General features: G+C 45.6%; 1 protein-coding gene across 1 annotated transcript in view; it reads left to right on the plus strand.

The window, feature by feature from the left end:
• LOC132900897 (zinc finger FYVE domain-containing protein 1-like) overlaps positions 1–16,543 on the plus strand; it is a 40,883-nt gene that overhangs the window by 12,667 nt on the left and 11,673 nt on the right. Inside the window, exons 2-6 of the mRNA XM_060943242.1 lie at positions 9,084–9,588; positions 9,734–9,945; positions 15,572–15,678; positions 16,004–16,112; positions 16,206–16,303. Of these exons, the coding sequence (XP_060799225.1) occupies positions 9,084–9,588; positions 9,734–9,945; positions 15,572–15,678; positions 16,004–16,112; positions 16,206–16,303 (1,031 nt within the window). The remainder of the gene's footprint in view (positions 1–9,083; positions 9,589–9,733; positions 9,946–15,571; positions 15,679–16,003; positions 16,113–16,205; positions 16,304–16,543) is intronic.

The following is a 16,543-nucleotide window of genomic DNA, read 5'->3' on the forward strand; positions in this document are numbered from 1 at the left end:
ATAAAAAGGAAACACAACATGAGGAGAGATGAGGAAAAAAGAACACCCCCCCACTATGCTCCTGCCAGGAGTACAGTGTGGGAACATTTAAAAAACCTTTGCACATAAGCACACAACAACACAAGTACACTTTAAACACGGGACTTGAGGGGGGGGTAAGGGAGGAGGTAATCCAGCGCAAGCAAGCAGCTGTCCGCTCCTGCAGCCATGAAGGCGCTGGTCACACACCCGCTTGTCACACTGGGGGTAAAAATGGCGACCGTGGAAAGTTAGAGAAGGAGAGTGTCTCCTGGCAGTGACCTTCAGGGGGAAATGTTGCCTCAGCAACGGCCTGAACCGAGGCCGGTGCTGTCTCAGGGACCCAAATGTCGATAAGATATAAATTGTTTGGTCTTTCCAGACGCAGTCTGTGCACGTCCACACCGCTCGTCCATATCTGTCCATTCCGTCCATTCTATTCAAATTCAAATTGATCTTCAAAAAATGTATTCCTTGCAAAGCTGAAAGCTGCTCCGAGATAACAACCATTTTGTGGTTAAAGTTCTGAATGTCCACAGTCCGAGTGCCAACAGCTTTGTCCACCACTCCAATCATATCGGGCAGCTTTGTGGGGCTTTGAACAGCTGTCACTGTTGTCTGATTTCCTCGATATACCAGGGCAATGCCTAATCCAATCAGCAAAAGTCCTGTAATCATGGTTCCAAATAGGTAGATATCTTCAATGTCCTCCACAGAAAGAATCACCAGGCACACGACCCGCCACTGCTCCCACGCGTCCATCGTGTAACCAGCCGCAAACATTTTGTTACAGAATGTGACTAAAGTCTAAATTATGGGAAAAATAGAGGAGAAACGACAAAGCGGCTGAAAAGAAAGCAAGGTGGAGAATGGAAATAACTGCCAACAATGAGCAATATCAAAGTATTAAAAAAAAGACAGAGCAAGGAAACAAAAAAAGAACGTCAAAAGCAACTTACGAAATCACAGTTGGAGTAACAGAGAGAAAAAGACAGAATGCGACAACAAAAGCATAGAAACAACTAACTTAAAGTGCATATCACGGGTAAATTCAGGAGCAAGATCAACGTAATTCTCTTATTTTATATTAAACTTTGGTCAACTATCTGTAATATTTTGCATTTTGTGCAATTTTTTTCCCTTGCGCAATACCAGAAAAATTCAGTTGAAATCAAGCCATTTGAGGCGAATTGGTCTGCCTCTGAAAAAAGTTGGCCTTTGGATTTCCCGGCAAACACTGATTTTCGTGACATCGCGTGCGGGACGCCTCCCTCTGAATCCTACGTCAGCGCTGGTTTGTTTATGAGAAAACAACCTGGTGGTTTTCTGCAAATGTCTTCACCGTTATCGCGTCTCTCGTTTTCTTCCGCTTATCTGGGACCGGGTCGCGGAGGCAGCAGTCTAAGCATGGAAGCCCAAACTTCCCTTTCCCCAGACACCTCGGCCAGCTCCTCGGGAAGAACACCGAGGCGTTCCCAGGCCAGCCGAGAGACATAGTCCCTCCAGCGTGTCCTGGGTCTTCCCCGGGGCCTCCTCCCGGGGGGACATGCCTGGAAAACCTCCCCAGGGAGGCGTCCAGGAGGCATCCGACAAAGATGCCCGAGCCACCTCAGCTGGTTCCTCTCGATGTGGAGGAGCAGCGGCTCTACTCCGAGCTCCTCCCGAGTGACTGTGCTTCTCACCCTATCTCTAAGGGAGCGCCCAGCCACCCTGCGAAGGAAACTCATTTCAGCCGCTTGTATCCGCGATCTTGTTCTTTCTGTCATTACCCAAAGCTCATGACCATAGGTGAGAGTCGGAACGTAGATCGACCGGTAAATTGAGAGCTTCGCCTTTTGGCTCAGCTCCTTCTTCACCACGACGGACCGGTAAAGCGACCGCATCACTGCGGAGGCTGCACCGATCCGCCTGTCGATCTCACGCTTCATCCTTCCCTCACTCGTGAACAAGATCCCGAGATACTTAAACTCCTCCACTTGAGGCAGGACTTCTCCACCAACCTGGAGAGGGCAAGCCACCCTTTTCCGGTCGAGAACCATGGCCTCGGACTTGGAGGTGCTGATTCTCATCCCAGCCGCTTCACACTCGACTGCAAACCGCCCCAGTGCATGCTGAAGGTCCTGGTTTGAAGAAGCCAACAGGACAACATCATCCGCAAAAAGCAGAGATGAAATCCTGTGGTTCCCAAACAGGATTCCTTCCGGCCCCTGGCTGCGCCTAGAAATTCTGTCCATAAAAATTATGAACAGAACCGGTGACAAAGGGCAGCCCTGCCGGAGTCCAACATGCACTGGGAACAGGTCTGACTTACTGCCAGCAATGCGAACCAGACTCCTGCTCCGTTCGTACAGGGACCGGACAGCCCTTAGCAAAGAGCCCCGAAGCACCCCCCACAGAATACCACGGGGGACACGGTCGAATGCCTTCTCCAGATCCACAAAGCACATGTGGACTGGTTGGGCAAACTCCCATGAACCCTCGAGCACCCTATGAAGGGTATAGAGCTGGTCCAGTGTTCCGCGACCAGGACGAAAACCGCATTGTTCCTCCTGGATCCGAGGTTCGACTATTGGTCGAATTCTCCTCTCCAGTACCCTGGAGTAAACTTTCCCTGGGAGGCTGAGAAGTGTGATTCCCCTATAATTGAAGCACATTCTCCGGTCCCCTTTCTTAAAAAGAGGGACCACCACCCCAGTCTGCCACTCCAGAGGCACTGTCCCCGACCGCCACGCGATGTTGCAGAGGCGTGTCAACCAAGACAGCCCCACAACATCCAGAGACTTGAGATACTCAGGGCGGATCTCATCCACCCCCGGTGCCTTGCCACCGAGGAGCTTGCAAACCACCTCAGTGACTTCGGCTTGGGTAATGGACGAGTCCACCTCTGAGTCATCAGCCTCAGTCTCCTCAGTGGAAGACATGACGGTGGGATTGAGGAGATCCTCAAAGTATTCCTTCCACCGCCCGACAATGTCCCCAGTTGAGGTCAACAGCTCCCCACCCGCACTGTAAACAGTGTTGGCAGAGTACTGCTTCCCCCTCCTGAGGCGCCGGACGGTTTGCCAGAATTTCTTCGAGGCCGACCGATAGTCCTTCTCCATGGCCTCCCCGAACTCCTCCCAGTTCCGAGTTTTTGCCTCCGCAACTGCCCGAGCTGCAGCACGCCTGGCCTGCCGATACCCGTCGGCTGCCTCAGGAGTCCCGGAGGTCAACATGGCCCGATAGGACTCCTTCTTCAGCTTGACGGCATCCCTTACTTCCGGTGTCCACCACCGGGTTCGGGGATTGCCGCCACGACAGGCACCGGAGACCTTGCGGCCACAGCTCCGAACAGCTGCGTCCACAATGGAGGTAGAGAACATGGTCCACTCAGACTCAATGTCCCCCGCCTCCCTCGGAAGCTGGGAAAAGCTCTCCCGGAGGTGGGAGTTAAAGACCTCCCCAACAGAGTGCTCGGCCAGACGTTCCCAGCAGACCCTCACCATACGTTTAGGCTTGCCAGGTCTGTCCAGCTTCCTCCTCCGCCAGCGGATCCAACTCACCACCAGGTGGTGATCAGTTGACAGCTCAGCCCCTCTCTTCACCCGAGTGTCCAAGACATAGGGCCGGAGATCAGATGAAACGACTACAAAGTCGATCATCGACCTCCGACCTAAGGTGTCCTGGTGCCACGTGCACTTATGGACACCCCTATGCTCGAACATGGTGTTCGTTATGGACAAACCGTGACTAGCACAGAAGTCCAATAACAAAACACCACTCGGGTTCAGATCGGGGAGGCCGTTCCTCCCAACCACGCCCCTCCAGGTGTCACTGTCGTCGCCCACGTGAGCATTGAAGTCCCCCAGTAGCACAATGGAGTCCCCAGTCTGAGCACCCCTCAGTACCTCTCCCAGGGACTCCAAGAAGGCCGGATACTCTATACTGCTATTTGGCCCATAGGCACAAACAGCAAGAGCCCTCTCCCCAATCCGAAGGCGCAGAGAGGCGACCCTCTCGTTCACTGGGGTAAACACCAACACATGGCGGCTGAGCTGGGGAGCTATAAGCAAGCCCACACCAGCCCGCCACCGCTCACCACGGGCGACTCCAGAGAAGTGGAAAGTCCAGCCCCTCTCGAGGAGCTGGGTTCCAGAGCCCAAGCTATGCGTGGAGGTGAGCCCGACTATCTCTAGCCGGTACCTCTCAACCTCCCGCACAAGCTCAGGCTCCTTCCCCCCCAGCGAAGTGACATTCCATGTCCCAACAGCCAGCCGCTGTGTCCGGGGATCAGGTCGTCGAGGCCCCTGCCTTCGACTGCCACCCAATCCACATTGCACCAAACCCCTACTGCTACCTCTGTGGGTGGTGAACCCACAGGAGGTCAGGCCCACGTCACCTCTTCGGGCTGAGCCCGGCCGGGCCCCATGGGCAAAGGCCCGGCCACCAAGCACTCGCATACGAGCCCCAACCCCGGGCCTGGCTCCAGGGTGGGGCCCCGGCTGCGTCCTACCGGGCGACGTCACGGTCCTGGATTTTTTCTCCATAGGGGGTTTTTGGTGAACTGCTCTTGGTCTGGCCTGTCACCTAGGACCTGTCTGCCTTGGGAAACCCTACTAGGGGCATAATGCCCCCGACAACATAGCTCCTAGGATCATTCAAGCACACAAACCCCTCCACCACAATAAGGTGGCAGTTCTAGGAGGGGACCGTTACCGTTATCGCGTAATTATTAAAATGGTTAACAGATGTATCGTAGGAGGGTGTAGCAACACCAATCTTGATGGGATTAGTACTCATCGTTTCCCAAAAGGCCGGACAATGAGAGAGAAATGGGAGCGCTTGGTCTACACAGGCTGTGCACTGAAACCGTGCAAAGCTCGCACAGCCTGCTGGTGCTTCCACAGGTGACGTCACGAATCTGGCTCCAGACTCCCTTGGGATTTTTCCAGACGCGTTTTATTTTATTTTTTTCTGCTGTAGACAGATGGCCTTGTGCAAAATTAACCTTCTGGATGAGTGTGTAAAGGGACATACTTTCATATAAAAAAAAATGAAATTGGTCCAGAATATGCACTTTAATGAATGTGAAAAACATCTTTCAATTAATATAAAAAAAGTCTTCAGACCAACGTAGATGGCTCCCCGAAATCTAGTTTCTTGTTATTATCGAGTGATATCATATAGCACAGAGCTCAATTTCATTCTAAATATACTGTAAGCACCTTAATATAAAATGTACAGAGTTTTTCGTTGCAGTCTTTTTGAACTGTGTTTGTGCTGATTTCTTTGAGTTTATTGAATAAAGTCTTTCTACAGTTATGATTGTATTCCAGTGTGTATGTTCTAGCTATTTCTCACATTGCTATACATCTTTCACATCTCATCTAATTATCTCTAGCCGCTTTATCCTTCTACAGGGTCGCAGGCAAGCTGGAGCCTATCCCAGCTGACTACGGGCGAAAGGCGGGGTACACCCTGGACAAGTCGCCAGGTCATCACAGGGCTCATCTTTCACATGCATATTGCAATTTATACTAATTCCATTTAAGTATATCTCTATTTTGTCACATCCATCCACCAACAAAATATAGATCGTATGTGCTAAAATCATTGACATGTTTTCCGAAATGTCGAGTTCATGCTGTCTTGAAGTTTATTGTGTCTGTTTTGGAGAACATTAAACCATAGTTTAAACATAGTTTGATGCATCTAAGTTGACTTTCTTGTAAAACTGGCCACCAAATCGGTACCCAAAGCAAATTTTAGCGGAATAGTATTCCTTTAAGGCACGTTTTAATTCTTGCAGAACGTCCTTGAGACCAGTTCATTCCTGTTATCACTCATGTTACAGCAACAGTAAACAGCTGGTTGTTTACCTGCCTCACTTTTTTGCCCTGTTTTTTGGAATTAATCAGACAAATAAGTCAATCAGTCAGTCAATAAACAGCTTGTTTTGATGCCAAGCAAGCTAAGTTTTTCCTGCTGGTGGAAAAAGTACTGACTGCTCCAAATGACTGGTTTCTGTCGACCTGCTTGTTTGTTGTTCTGATTGTGACGGTCGGTCGATCGCAGGGACTCTTGTGGACACGATACAGTCACGAGAAAAAGAAAGTACTTCAGGTCTCTCTGTTTATCAGGGATGTGGGACAGTCTTCAGGACAGAGCTGTTTGCACTTTGTACTTTCATGATAACGTGACTACTTTATTTTTTTTTTTGGTTGGTTGGTTGGTTGGTTAAGAGAAATAAAATAAGGTGTGTGTCTAGCTGGACCATTCTCAGAAAATGTGATAAGTAACAGTAAAGACATTTCAGAAATGTTTGTATCCATTAATTTTAGTTACTGTACAATCCTTGTAAATATCTTTAATAGACAAAAAAAGCATATTTCACGAATTCACAAAGCAAGAGGTGGAAAAATAATGCCCAGTTGTTGTCTTTACCATTACCTATAATGTCTTTACTGTTACCCTATAGAGTAACGGTAAAGACATCTCATGGCATTTTTGAGGTCACTGAGTGCAGAAAAAAAAGAGAAACAAATTTATGCATTTATTATCCCATCCTAACTTGCTACTTGGCTTACTAAACCTTTTCAACATGCAGCATCATTTATCTTTATCATTTGGAGGTAACAGCAAAGACAGTTAATTTCCCTGACATCTTGAAATTTTATATTTGCCTGATCAGTGTCCTGGATTCCAATATTGACGCATCATTGATTTCTTCTCTTCCCTCCCTCCAAAAAAGGCTGCTCAACATCCTGGTCCTTCCTCATGTAGCTGCACTGCCCTCTAGTGTCAAAGCCCTGAGTTACAGCATGATTTTACCATTTGGGTAACAGTAAAGACATCAAGAAAGTATACATTCTTGCGCATATATTTTAGGCTATACATCAAAAACTGTTGACGCAAAAATCATGATATTTTCCACAATAAAAAGTGACGGTTTCGAGGTAATATTTCAGAAAGAAAAGTGAAAATAAAATTAAAAACAAAGGAACTATTTTCATTCAAATTTCACTAATCCTCATTTTAGACACATGGCGGTAATGACATTTTGGTATATCTCATCTCATCTCTAGCCGCTTTATCCTTCTACAGGGTCGCAGGCAAGCTGGAGCCTATCCCAGCTGACTACGGGCGAAAGGCAGGGTACACCCTGGACAAGTCGCCAGGTCATCACAGGGCTGACATATAGACACAGACAACCATTCACACTCACATTCACACCTACGGTCAATTTAGAGTCACCAGTTAACCTAACCTGCATGTCTTTGGACTGTGGGGGAAACCGGAGCACCCGGAGGAAACCCACGTGGACACGGGGAGAACATGCAAACTCCGCACAGAAAGGCCCTCGCCGGCCCCGGGGCTCGAACCCGGACCTTCTTGCTGTGAGGCGACAGCGCTAACCACTACACCACCGTGCCGCCCATTTTGGTATATTTTGGCAAAATAAAATTTTTGCAAATGCAGACATTGTCATATATAATTTTTTATTTTTTAAACACAACTCTGTTAAATTCTTTCTTAAAATAAATGTATAATGGGGGCCAGGATTAATAGTTTTTGAGAAAAAACAGACTTCCCGTTTAAACCTGAATTTGTCACGTTTTCTGAATGGCCCAGCTGCTGTGACATGATCACTGGAGCTGACTTTCCAGAATGTGAATGTAACTATAAACGGTTAAAAGCACTCCAGATCACTGATGAATAAGTTCAGATTGAACTGTAATTTTAGTAGGCGGTGAGTTGCTGTGCTGTTTAACGAATAAAACCGTGCCGTTATTGGAAAATAATCAACTTTATTCCGCTTCTATCATCTCTGCTTTGCAGTCTGTCCTTCTGCGTCACGCCGCACTGTGATTGATTTATTTTCCTGTAACGGCGTGCCCCCAGGTGTTCTCTACCTTATATAACGTATCCCAGGCTGCATTCCGGTTCCCATTTTCATTTCTACAATCCGGGTAAATTGAAACGGTGTTTAATTGCTTGCTGTTATACTGAGATGATCTCACACTCCACCGTCTGACGGGGAGACAGCGGTCTTCGAACCCTCCTGCTTCAGGATCCAACGGCATATCAGAGATGTGGGGCTCATGATGGGACGGTTTCAGTGTTGGTTTAATGTTAGTCTGATGATAACAGCTAGTCTTAATTAACCTTAACTCCATAACTTCACCATGTGGCACTGACATTCAGATTCATGTTGATAAGAAATCCAATACAGAAGTAGTGGCGACTCGTCCCGGTGGTAATTAGCCGAATGTAGTCTTGATCCTGGACACTGCGGCTTCTTTAAAGAGCCGCACGTCGATTTGTTTGGGGGGGGGGGGGGAGGTTTTATTAATTATCTTTACATTTCTTCATCATGTGTACTCACTTTAGATAAAGAAATGAGTTGCTTTGGAGGCTCTGAGTGAGCCGTATTGTCCACTCGTGCAGCTCCGAATGCCGTGGAAGCCACCGTGTTGATCATGTGACCAAAACGCAGAAGAGAAGAACTCCATGAGGTCTCAGTTTTCTGCTTGCAGCAGTCGCCTCTGCCTTGTTCATGAGGGATCTGCATTTCTGTGAAGCCCTTTTGTGACAATATCTCGTATTTTATCATTTATTGTTAAGTGTTTTTACAAATAAGATTGGATGGAATTGAGAATAAAACGGTGGATGCTCAAGGTGTACATTTAGACAGTGCGTGAAGGATTAAAGGGTTAAGTCGTGTCCTAAGTGTTTAAAAAAAAAAAAAACCTTTATAGCACTTTTTTTGGGGGTTGATGAAAGTCCCAAAAATCCAAGTACTTTAATCTGGAACAGAACCGAGCTGATCAGCTTTCTAGATTTAAAAAAATATGCGAGAGCGCTGCAACTAAATTGTGCTGACGAATCCCATCTAATCGAGCCGCAAGAGCTGCCTCTGTTTTTCACTCCAACTCATTGAAACGGCGCAGTAAGACATGCTCGGCGTAAAGCTTTCGGTCATATTTGCTGTTCTTTTAACGCAAAGAAAAATTGCTGATTGTCCCTTTAATAAATAAGTACTAGAACCGTCTCGAACAGTCGCTGTGTATCTGTGGTGTTCCCAGGTGGAAAAGGAAAACCACTTCCTGAGGAAACTGGGCTGCAGCGCAGCAGAAGGAGTCAAGGTGCTCTCGATCTTCGGCAACACGGGCGACGGCAAATCGCACACGCTGAACCACGTGCTGTTTGACGGCGAGGAAGTGTTCGCGACCTCTCCCTCTCCGGCTTCATGTACCGTTGGAGTGTGGGCCGCGCACGAGCCTCGTCTGGGCCTGATCGTGCTGGACACAGAGGGTCTGCTCGGCGCCTCCACAAACCAGAACCAGAGAATGCGCCTGCTGTTAAAAGTCCTGGCTGTGTCCGACGTGGTCGTGTACCGCACACGGGCCGAGCGTCTGCACAACGACATGTTCCATTTCTTAGGCAGCGCTTCAGCCGCGTACCTGAAGTACTTCACGCCTCAGCTGCGTGCTCTGTCCAACCGCTGTGGGCTCGACGTGCCGCTCTCTCACCTCGGGCCGGCGGTGGTGGTGTTCCAGGAGACCTCGCGCACTCAGCTGCTGGGTCACGGTGAGCAAATCAGCACACAATCTCCTCTACAAACAGGGGGGTGAAAATGTGCCTGTCGTCAACTTAAAAAAGAGCCCTATTTTTGAATTTTTTAAAAATTGTATGATTTAAACGTTGAGACTGTAGTGTTTGTGCTTGTCGACAGACACCACAGTGCCGGCGGATATCCTGCTTCAGAAACGTTTCCATGACCTGAGCCTGAGCACAGAAGCCTTCAGCTCCGTGCAGTATGTCGGCACGCAGACCATCACACCTCCAACGGACTTCTCTCAGCTCAGGGACACCATCACGAAGCAGGTGAAGAGCACGGCGTCACGAGCCCCACGCCAGCCAGACATCGTCTTCAGCGCCCTGCAGGTAGGACGTCCTCCACCTCGACACGGGGGATTGGGTTGATTTCACAATAACCGTGTCCTCTTAGATCATGAAGAATTAAAAACACATTAAAGTGTCTGTAACGCCTCTAAACCCCACTTTTTTTTCCTTGTACAAAGCAACAATCATCGTTGATTGACCATAGCTGATCATTCCGATCAGGGAATGGCTGACCGACAATAGATTATCCCTACATTTGGGCAAGACAGTGTCCATCCTCTTTGCTTCAAAAAAGAGGCTATGCAATTTTAAAACCATTCAGGTGCAATGTGCTGGCAATATTTTATCCAGTGCTTCTGAAGTGAAGTACTTGGGTCTAACTTTAGACCAATCCTTAAATGGAGATGGCATTGTGGACAAAATAGTCAGCAGATCTAATGCCAAACTAAAGTTTCTGTATAGACAGGCTGGCAACCTGAGTCCAGACACTAAGAAACTTCTTACTTCAGGCCTACTACAAAGTCACTACGCCAGCACAGCATGGTATTCTGGCACAACTAAAAGGAGCAAGTCACAGCTCCAGTGTGCACAGAATAAAATCATCAGGTTTATTTTGAATGCACCGTTCAGAACACACATAGGAGCTGATGAATTTAGACGGGTCGGTATGTTGCCAGTTGATTTTAGATCCAAACAACTCAAAACCCATCTCATCTCATTATCTCTAGCCGCTTTATCCTTCTACAGGGTCGCAGGCAAGCTGGAGCCTATCCCAGCTGACTACGGGCGAAAGGCGGGGTACACCCTGGACAAGTCGCCAGGTCATCACAGGGCTGACACATAGACACAGACAACCATTCACACTCACATTCACACCTACGGTCAATTTAGAGTCACCAGTTAACCTAACCTGCATGTCTTTGGACTGTGGGGGAAACCGGAGCACCCGGAGGAAACCCACGCGGACACGGGGAGAACATGCAAACTCCACACAGAAAGGCCCTCGCCGGCCCCGGGGCTCGAACCCAGGACCTTCTTGCTGTGAGGCGACAGCGCTAACCACTACACCCCCGTGCCGCCCCTCAAAGCCCATATGATGTTCAAAATTCAAAATTCCTCAGCGCCTCAATACTTGTCTTCTGCAATTCAAAATGTTACCCATAACTACAGTACAAGATCCAGTCACTCTTCTCTTCAGCTCCCCCGGTGTGGTCCTTTTGGAAAAACTTCTTTTCTGTACACTGCAACCAAAATTTGGAATGAACTACCTTCAGAAATAAAATTAGTAGAAAATTTTTCCCTGTTCAAGAAGAAGGTAAAACAGCATTTTTTCAACATTCTATTTGATGAGGAAGCAGCAGATTGTGTATTTTTAGTTTCTATATTCTTAATTTCATTCTTTATTTATTATTATTTTTATTATTATTATTATTATGTGTTGTTTTTTTTTTTGCTTTTCTTGTTTTTCTACTATTATTAACATTATCAATATTGTTCAGTATTATTTGTTATGGTATTAGTTTTCACATTTTTGCTATGCTTCCCCATGATATTCAGTTATACAGTATTGTCAAATTATTTTTATTTTGTTATTTTTTAATTGTGTGTAGCTATTTTTTGTCTGTGTTAAGGGACCACAATGGAAACAAGTTTTTATGCTTTTTTGTGTTATCCCTGCCACACCTGTACTGTTTTTATTGTACGTTTATGGCTAAATAAACAAACAAACAAAAAAAGGCCATAAATTAACGGAAAATCAATAAGATCAGCCGATTTTCACGGAATCTGCCGAGACTGAAGCGGAAGATCCCGAAGGGGTGCGTGACGTCACGCGTGTAACAATCCAGGTGTCAATTTGATTCCCGTGTGTGCAGCAGTGGTTAGACTAGTCTTGATATGGAATCGCGTTTTGGAGAGAATTCTGACAGTGATTGGGATTCTTATATGTCGGATGAAGGGGCTGATGATTGTCAAGGATATTCCGGAGTAAATGGTTATCTTTTCGAGCCCCCAAGACGATAAACTGCCAGCTCACGACAGTCTTCCTCTGTAGCATGCGTGAGAGAGAGAGATGTGCAGAACGCGGTGGTTACCTTTCATCATGTTTTCCTGAACAAAACTAAAAACAAATTGAGTCTTACAATATTGCAATCTGAGAGCATTTAACACGCTTCAGTTCATAATTCATGATTCTGCGTGCATTTTTTTTTTCCTGTTAAAGTGCATCAGATATGATACGATCGGATGTAGCGAGCGTGTAAATGTTGCTCATAATCCTGCGTCTGGTGCACTGTGTGTGTGTGTGTGTGTGTGTGTGTGTGGGATAATAAGGGAATTGACGAACTGTCCAAGTGTCAGATCAAATGTCATTTATTAAATAAACGAGTTTCTTTTTGCTCCAGTAATTCCCATGTGGTCGTTCCGATGGTGATGAACACTTGATGAATCAGATTTATTATTAGTCAGAGACACAAAAATCTGCCCGCTTCGTTTGTACAAACCTCACCCACCCACTGCCGCTTTAGATTAGTGTCATTTCTCAGAAATTCGTGAACTGAATGTCCTGCTGTATCGGGATTTGAACAGCCAAACACAACGCAGCGCTTTCACATCGTTATTTTTGTACGATTCCAACAACAATATCCAATTTCAGCGAGTAAACAAGCACTGAGTCAGATGAACGGAAATGACCTGGATAACCAGGGTTCCACGCGTGACGTCATGCGAGATTATCCCGGAGGCAAGGCTGCCTTTTTCCAGGATCCGCGATTTATCCATAGTTTTGTGCTTGATAATAAAATGACAAATTATTACTTCATTTTGGTCGTTACTAACTATGTTCATTATAAGGCATTACATTCACTTTAAAGGTTTAGGTGTTCTACTATTACACAGAATGTTACACAGGCTGACCGTAATACTGTGTTCAGAAGGAAAATGAGCATCTGGATCAAAACAGATGTGTCCGATAACACAAACAGAACTGCGCATGGCAAAGTATAGCCTCAAATCGGACAAGTCGCGCCAACAGAAGTCGACACCGAGTGTACGGAGCGTTTAATGCCAGGGTTTGACTCGCTTTATACGTAAAGCGTCTGCCTCTGTTCATTTACTCGTTCCTGTCTGACTGCATGACGGTCATTTGGACGTGTGCTGAAGACACAAAGAGCTGGGTCTCAAATCCCATACTTGTGTTCTGTTCTAAACAGTACGTAAGTGTTATTCCGTTACAGTTAATGTTTTAATTGGGGGGGAAACTCGTGTGGGTTTAAAACTTACCAAAGTGTATTTTTGTACTGTATATTCAAGTATCAGTATCACAATCAGGCCATCCTTAAAAAAAATCCGTTTCCTGTCCACCGGGTGAGCAAAAAAATTTTCATTCGGGAGGGAGGGATTTTTTTTTTTATATGGATGGATAAGAAATCGCAATGCTGTTTGCTTTTTCTTTCAGTACTTTTTTATTACAAAAGCAGACACATTTAATAAAATATGACAGTTTAATCAACTGAAACTTGTACAAAAACTTTAAGTTAGCATTTTAAATGCTGACTGCAACATTTGCAAAACTTTTACAAAGGTACTTAAAATGTCCGACACACGGACTTTTTGTAGTTCTAAATCGAGCGTTAGGCCGAGTTCGGATGAAATTACACTATTAAAATGATCACTGAATGATTTGTTTTTCTGAATCTTTACTATTTTGTTGTTCGCTAGAATACTATTTTGCGATTTCACACTTAAGCAAAATTTAAAACTCCGGATCTCCTTCCTTCATGGTGACTGCCATTTTTTTGTGCCGCACGGCGCATGCGCAGAGCTGATTCAGTACAGAGTGCGCGTGCACTCGGCGGAGGCAGTAGTGTGTCGGAGGGAACAGAAGCAGAGATGACGCTTATTTTGTCTCCGGTAAACCAGTCTTCTCTCGTTCAATTACGTGCTGGCATCAAAAGACACCGTTGGGTGTAAATGAAGCCAAACTGAGTGGTTGGAGTGTATTTTCATACACAAATGGAGAAATGTTGGCTGAGTGTGTAATTGTGTCGCCCCACTGCAGACCGTTGTCGTTGTTAATTCATAGCATGCTCAGCTGCGTGAATGTGTCATGCACCGAAAATAAGAGATTTACAAGCCAGGAACGCCTCATGATGCAATACGCAAGAAAAGAAAGAAGATTTACTGCCATTTTACTTTGTATTTGAGTAAAGTGAATAAATAAATGGTCTGTGGAAAATACATTTAATCCTGGGAACTGCGTGCACAGGAGTTTATTTTGTGTTTACCCCCCCGGCTGGCTACTTATTTGTCATGGCTGGCTAGTATGAGCCTTAGTGGAAAGCCCTGGGAATGCGGAAATGTCAAGTTCGATTTTAGATTAACGAACCCGAAAAAAATGTCAAAAAACCAGCGTTTAAAAAAAAAAAAAAATTTCAACTGCACAATACGGCACTCACCCGGCCGGTGGACCGGAAACAGGACATTTTTTAATAATGGCCTCACCTAGGACAAGAATGTTACATGTCCGAGGTGTGTGAGGTTTTTTTTTTTTAAATCAGAAGTTAACTGGAAGTATGCTCTGAAAGCTAGTGATCACTCACAGGATGCTTTTTCTTCTTAAAAGTTCAGAGCAAACAGGGGTCGAAATTAACTTTTGAATGTACTTGCCCTCAGGGCAACCAACCCCAAAAATGTACTTGCCCACATGCATGTTTCAGTTGCCCTACTTTTTTGCAGGTTGACTGGGTAAGTAATTTGCATAAAAAGCAATCTGGATGTATATTACAGAGTATGCAATAAAATATTTCAACTTGTTTTGCCATTGTTTGATTACTGATTGATAGAAATAAAGTTATAACGCTCGTATGTGTTTGGTGTTTATTTCATCATGATGAACAGTAAAACAACTCGGTATAACTACTAGTATCTTCTATTAAACAGTCAGAAAACATCATGTCATCATGGTCAAGTGGAACTGATCAAATCAGAATTAAAAATCAGTCCAAAAAGACGCTTCGTTCGTTCTAGCCTACGTGACCGTGGCGCCCCGTGTGAATAATCGTAATATCATGTAGCGCCATCTCGCGAATGGAAGCGTCAACTACCGCAACGAACCAAAGTCAAGGACAAACGAAAGAGAAGACAGGAAAAATCAAGTTTCCGTTCTGTTTCTGTTAGGAATCACAACTAATTAATTTTTCTTGGTAAAATAGACATTCAAACACAGTTGTCCGACGGACAACTAGTGATAATTTTATTGTTGCCCGAGTATGAGAATGACTGACTTGCCCATGTCCGTTGGTACATGCTTAATTTCGACCCCTGAGTAAAGCCGTGACGTTCTCGCCAGACTCGAAGAGCATCTTTTATCAGAAAACTCCACAGCTCAGAACGACTTGCTTTGCCGTGACGCGCTGTTAAAAATCGTCCCGCTGTACAAAAGGTACGCAGGCGAGTACGATGTGTGTCGAGTTGTGTATCGTGTCGAACTCTGACCCCGAACTAAAATCTTGAAGTCGCTGCTGTACTGATGGACCAACACGCTAATAAAACCTGGTCATTGATGGGTTTACGGTCGAGATAAAACCCAGGTGCGTAAAAACACGGAGAATTAAATGTGTATCTGTACCCTTGTGTGACCTGCACTCGTTGTTGTTTTTTCCACACTCAGGCCTTGAGTGATCGGTTCTGCGGAGAAATCTCTGATGACAAAATTAGCATGTACTCCTTCTTCCCTGACGAGTATTTCACCTGCCCTTCTGTCTGCCTCAGCTGCAAGTAAGTACACCATGAGTTCCTGCTGCTGCGTTGGATTGAAAGCGTGCAGTGTGTGTGTGTGTGGCAGCTAAAATATCTGAGTCCAAGCTCAATTTCACAAGCTTCCGTCATGAACTATTTTTAATCAACACTTGGACTTTTTTGAGCTAACTCAGTGTTTTAGAGGCAGAAAGAACACACTGAGGGTTAGACGCTCAAAATATCTTGGTGATGATGGTGTTGTAATAAAGTAAAAACACTCCTCAGTATATTCCAGTCTGTTGTTGGGTTGATTAAAATGGTGCTTTGTGACCTTTTTTTTCCTTTTCTTTGGTTGTGGCTTTAGCATTCGCTGTAAGAATGGCATGAACCACCAGAAGGACCGAATGCCACATATGGCGGATGGATTGTGCCAGTACACTCATCAGTACAACAACAAGGTTATTATATGCAAGGTGAGTTAACATCATACTGACCGCTTGATTTCGTTTCTGTCCAAAAGCAAACCGAAGTAAGTCGTGACAACCTGTGTGTGTTGCTGTCTCCAGAAATGCTATGAAGGTGGAAGGGAAGTGATTGTCGTGCCCAAGACCTCCGCCTCCTCTGATAACCCGTGGTTTGGTCTGGCGAAGTACGCCTGGTCCGGGTGAGCGAGCAAGAGAGTTTTATTACGTGATTAGTTGAATTGGACATAGATTCCGTTCTTCACACTTCCATCCAATCAGTTGTCATTTCTGCCGTCATGTCTTGGAACATGAGCATACAAAGGGATTATTTTTGTAGTCGGTGAACAAATTTGTTTTAATATCGCAGTATGTGAGTTTGACTTCTCACTCAAAAATACACAAAAAGAACACTTTTTCAAGCCAATCAGTATATGAATCTG

Source organism: Neoarius graeffei, chromosome 16, assembly GCF_027579695.1.
Source record: "Neoarius graeffei isolate fNeoGra1 chromosome 16, fNeoGra1.pri, whole genome shotgun sequence".
NCBI classification, from domain to species: Eukaryota; Metazoa; Chordata; class Actinopteri; order Siluriformes; family Ariidae; genus Neoarius; species Neoarius graeffei.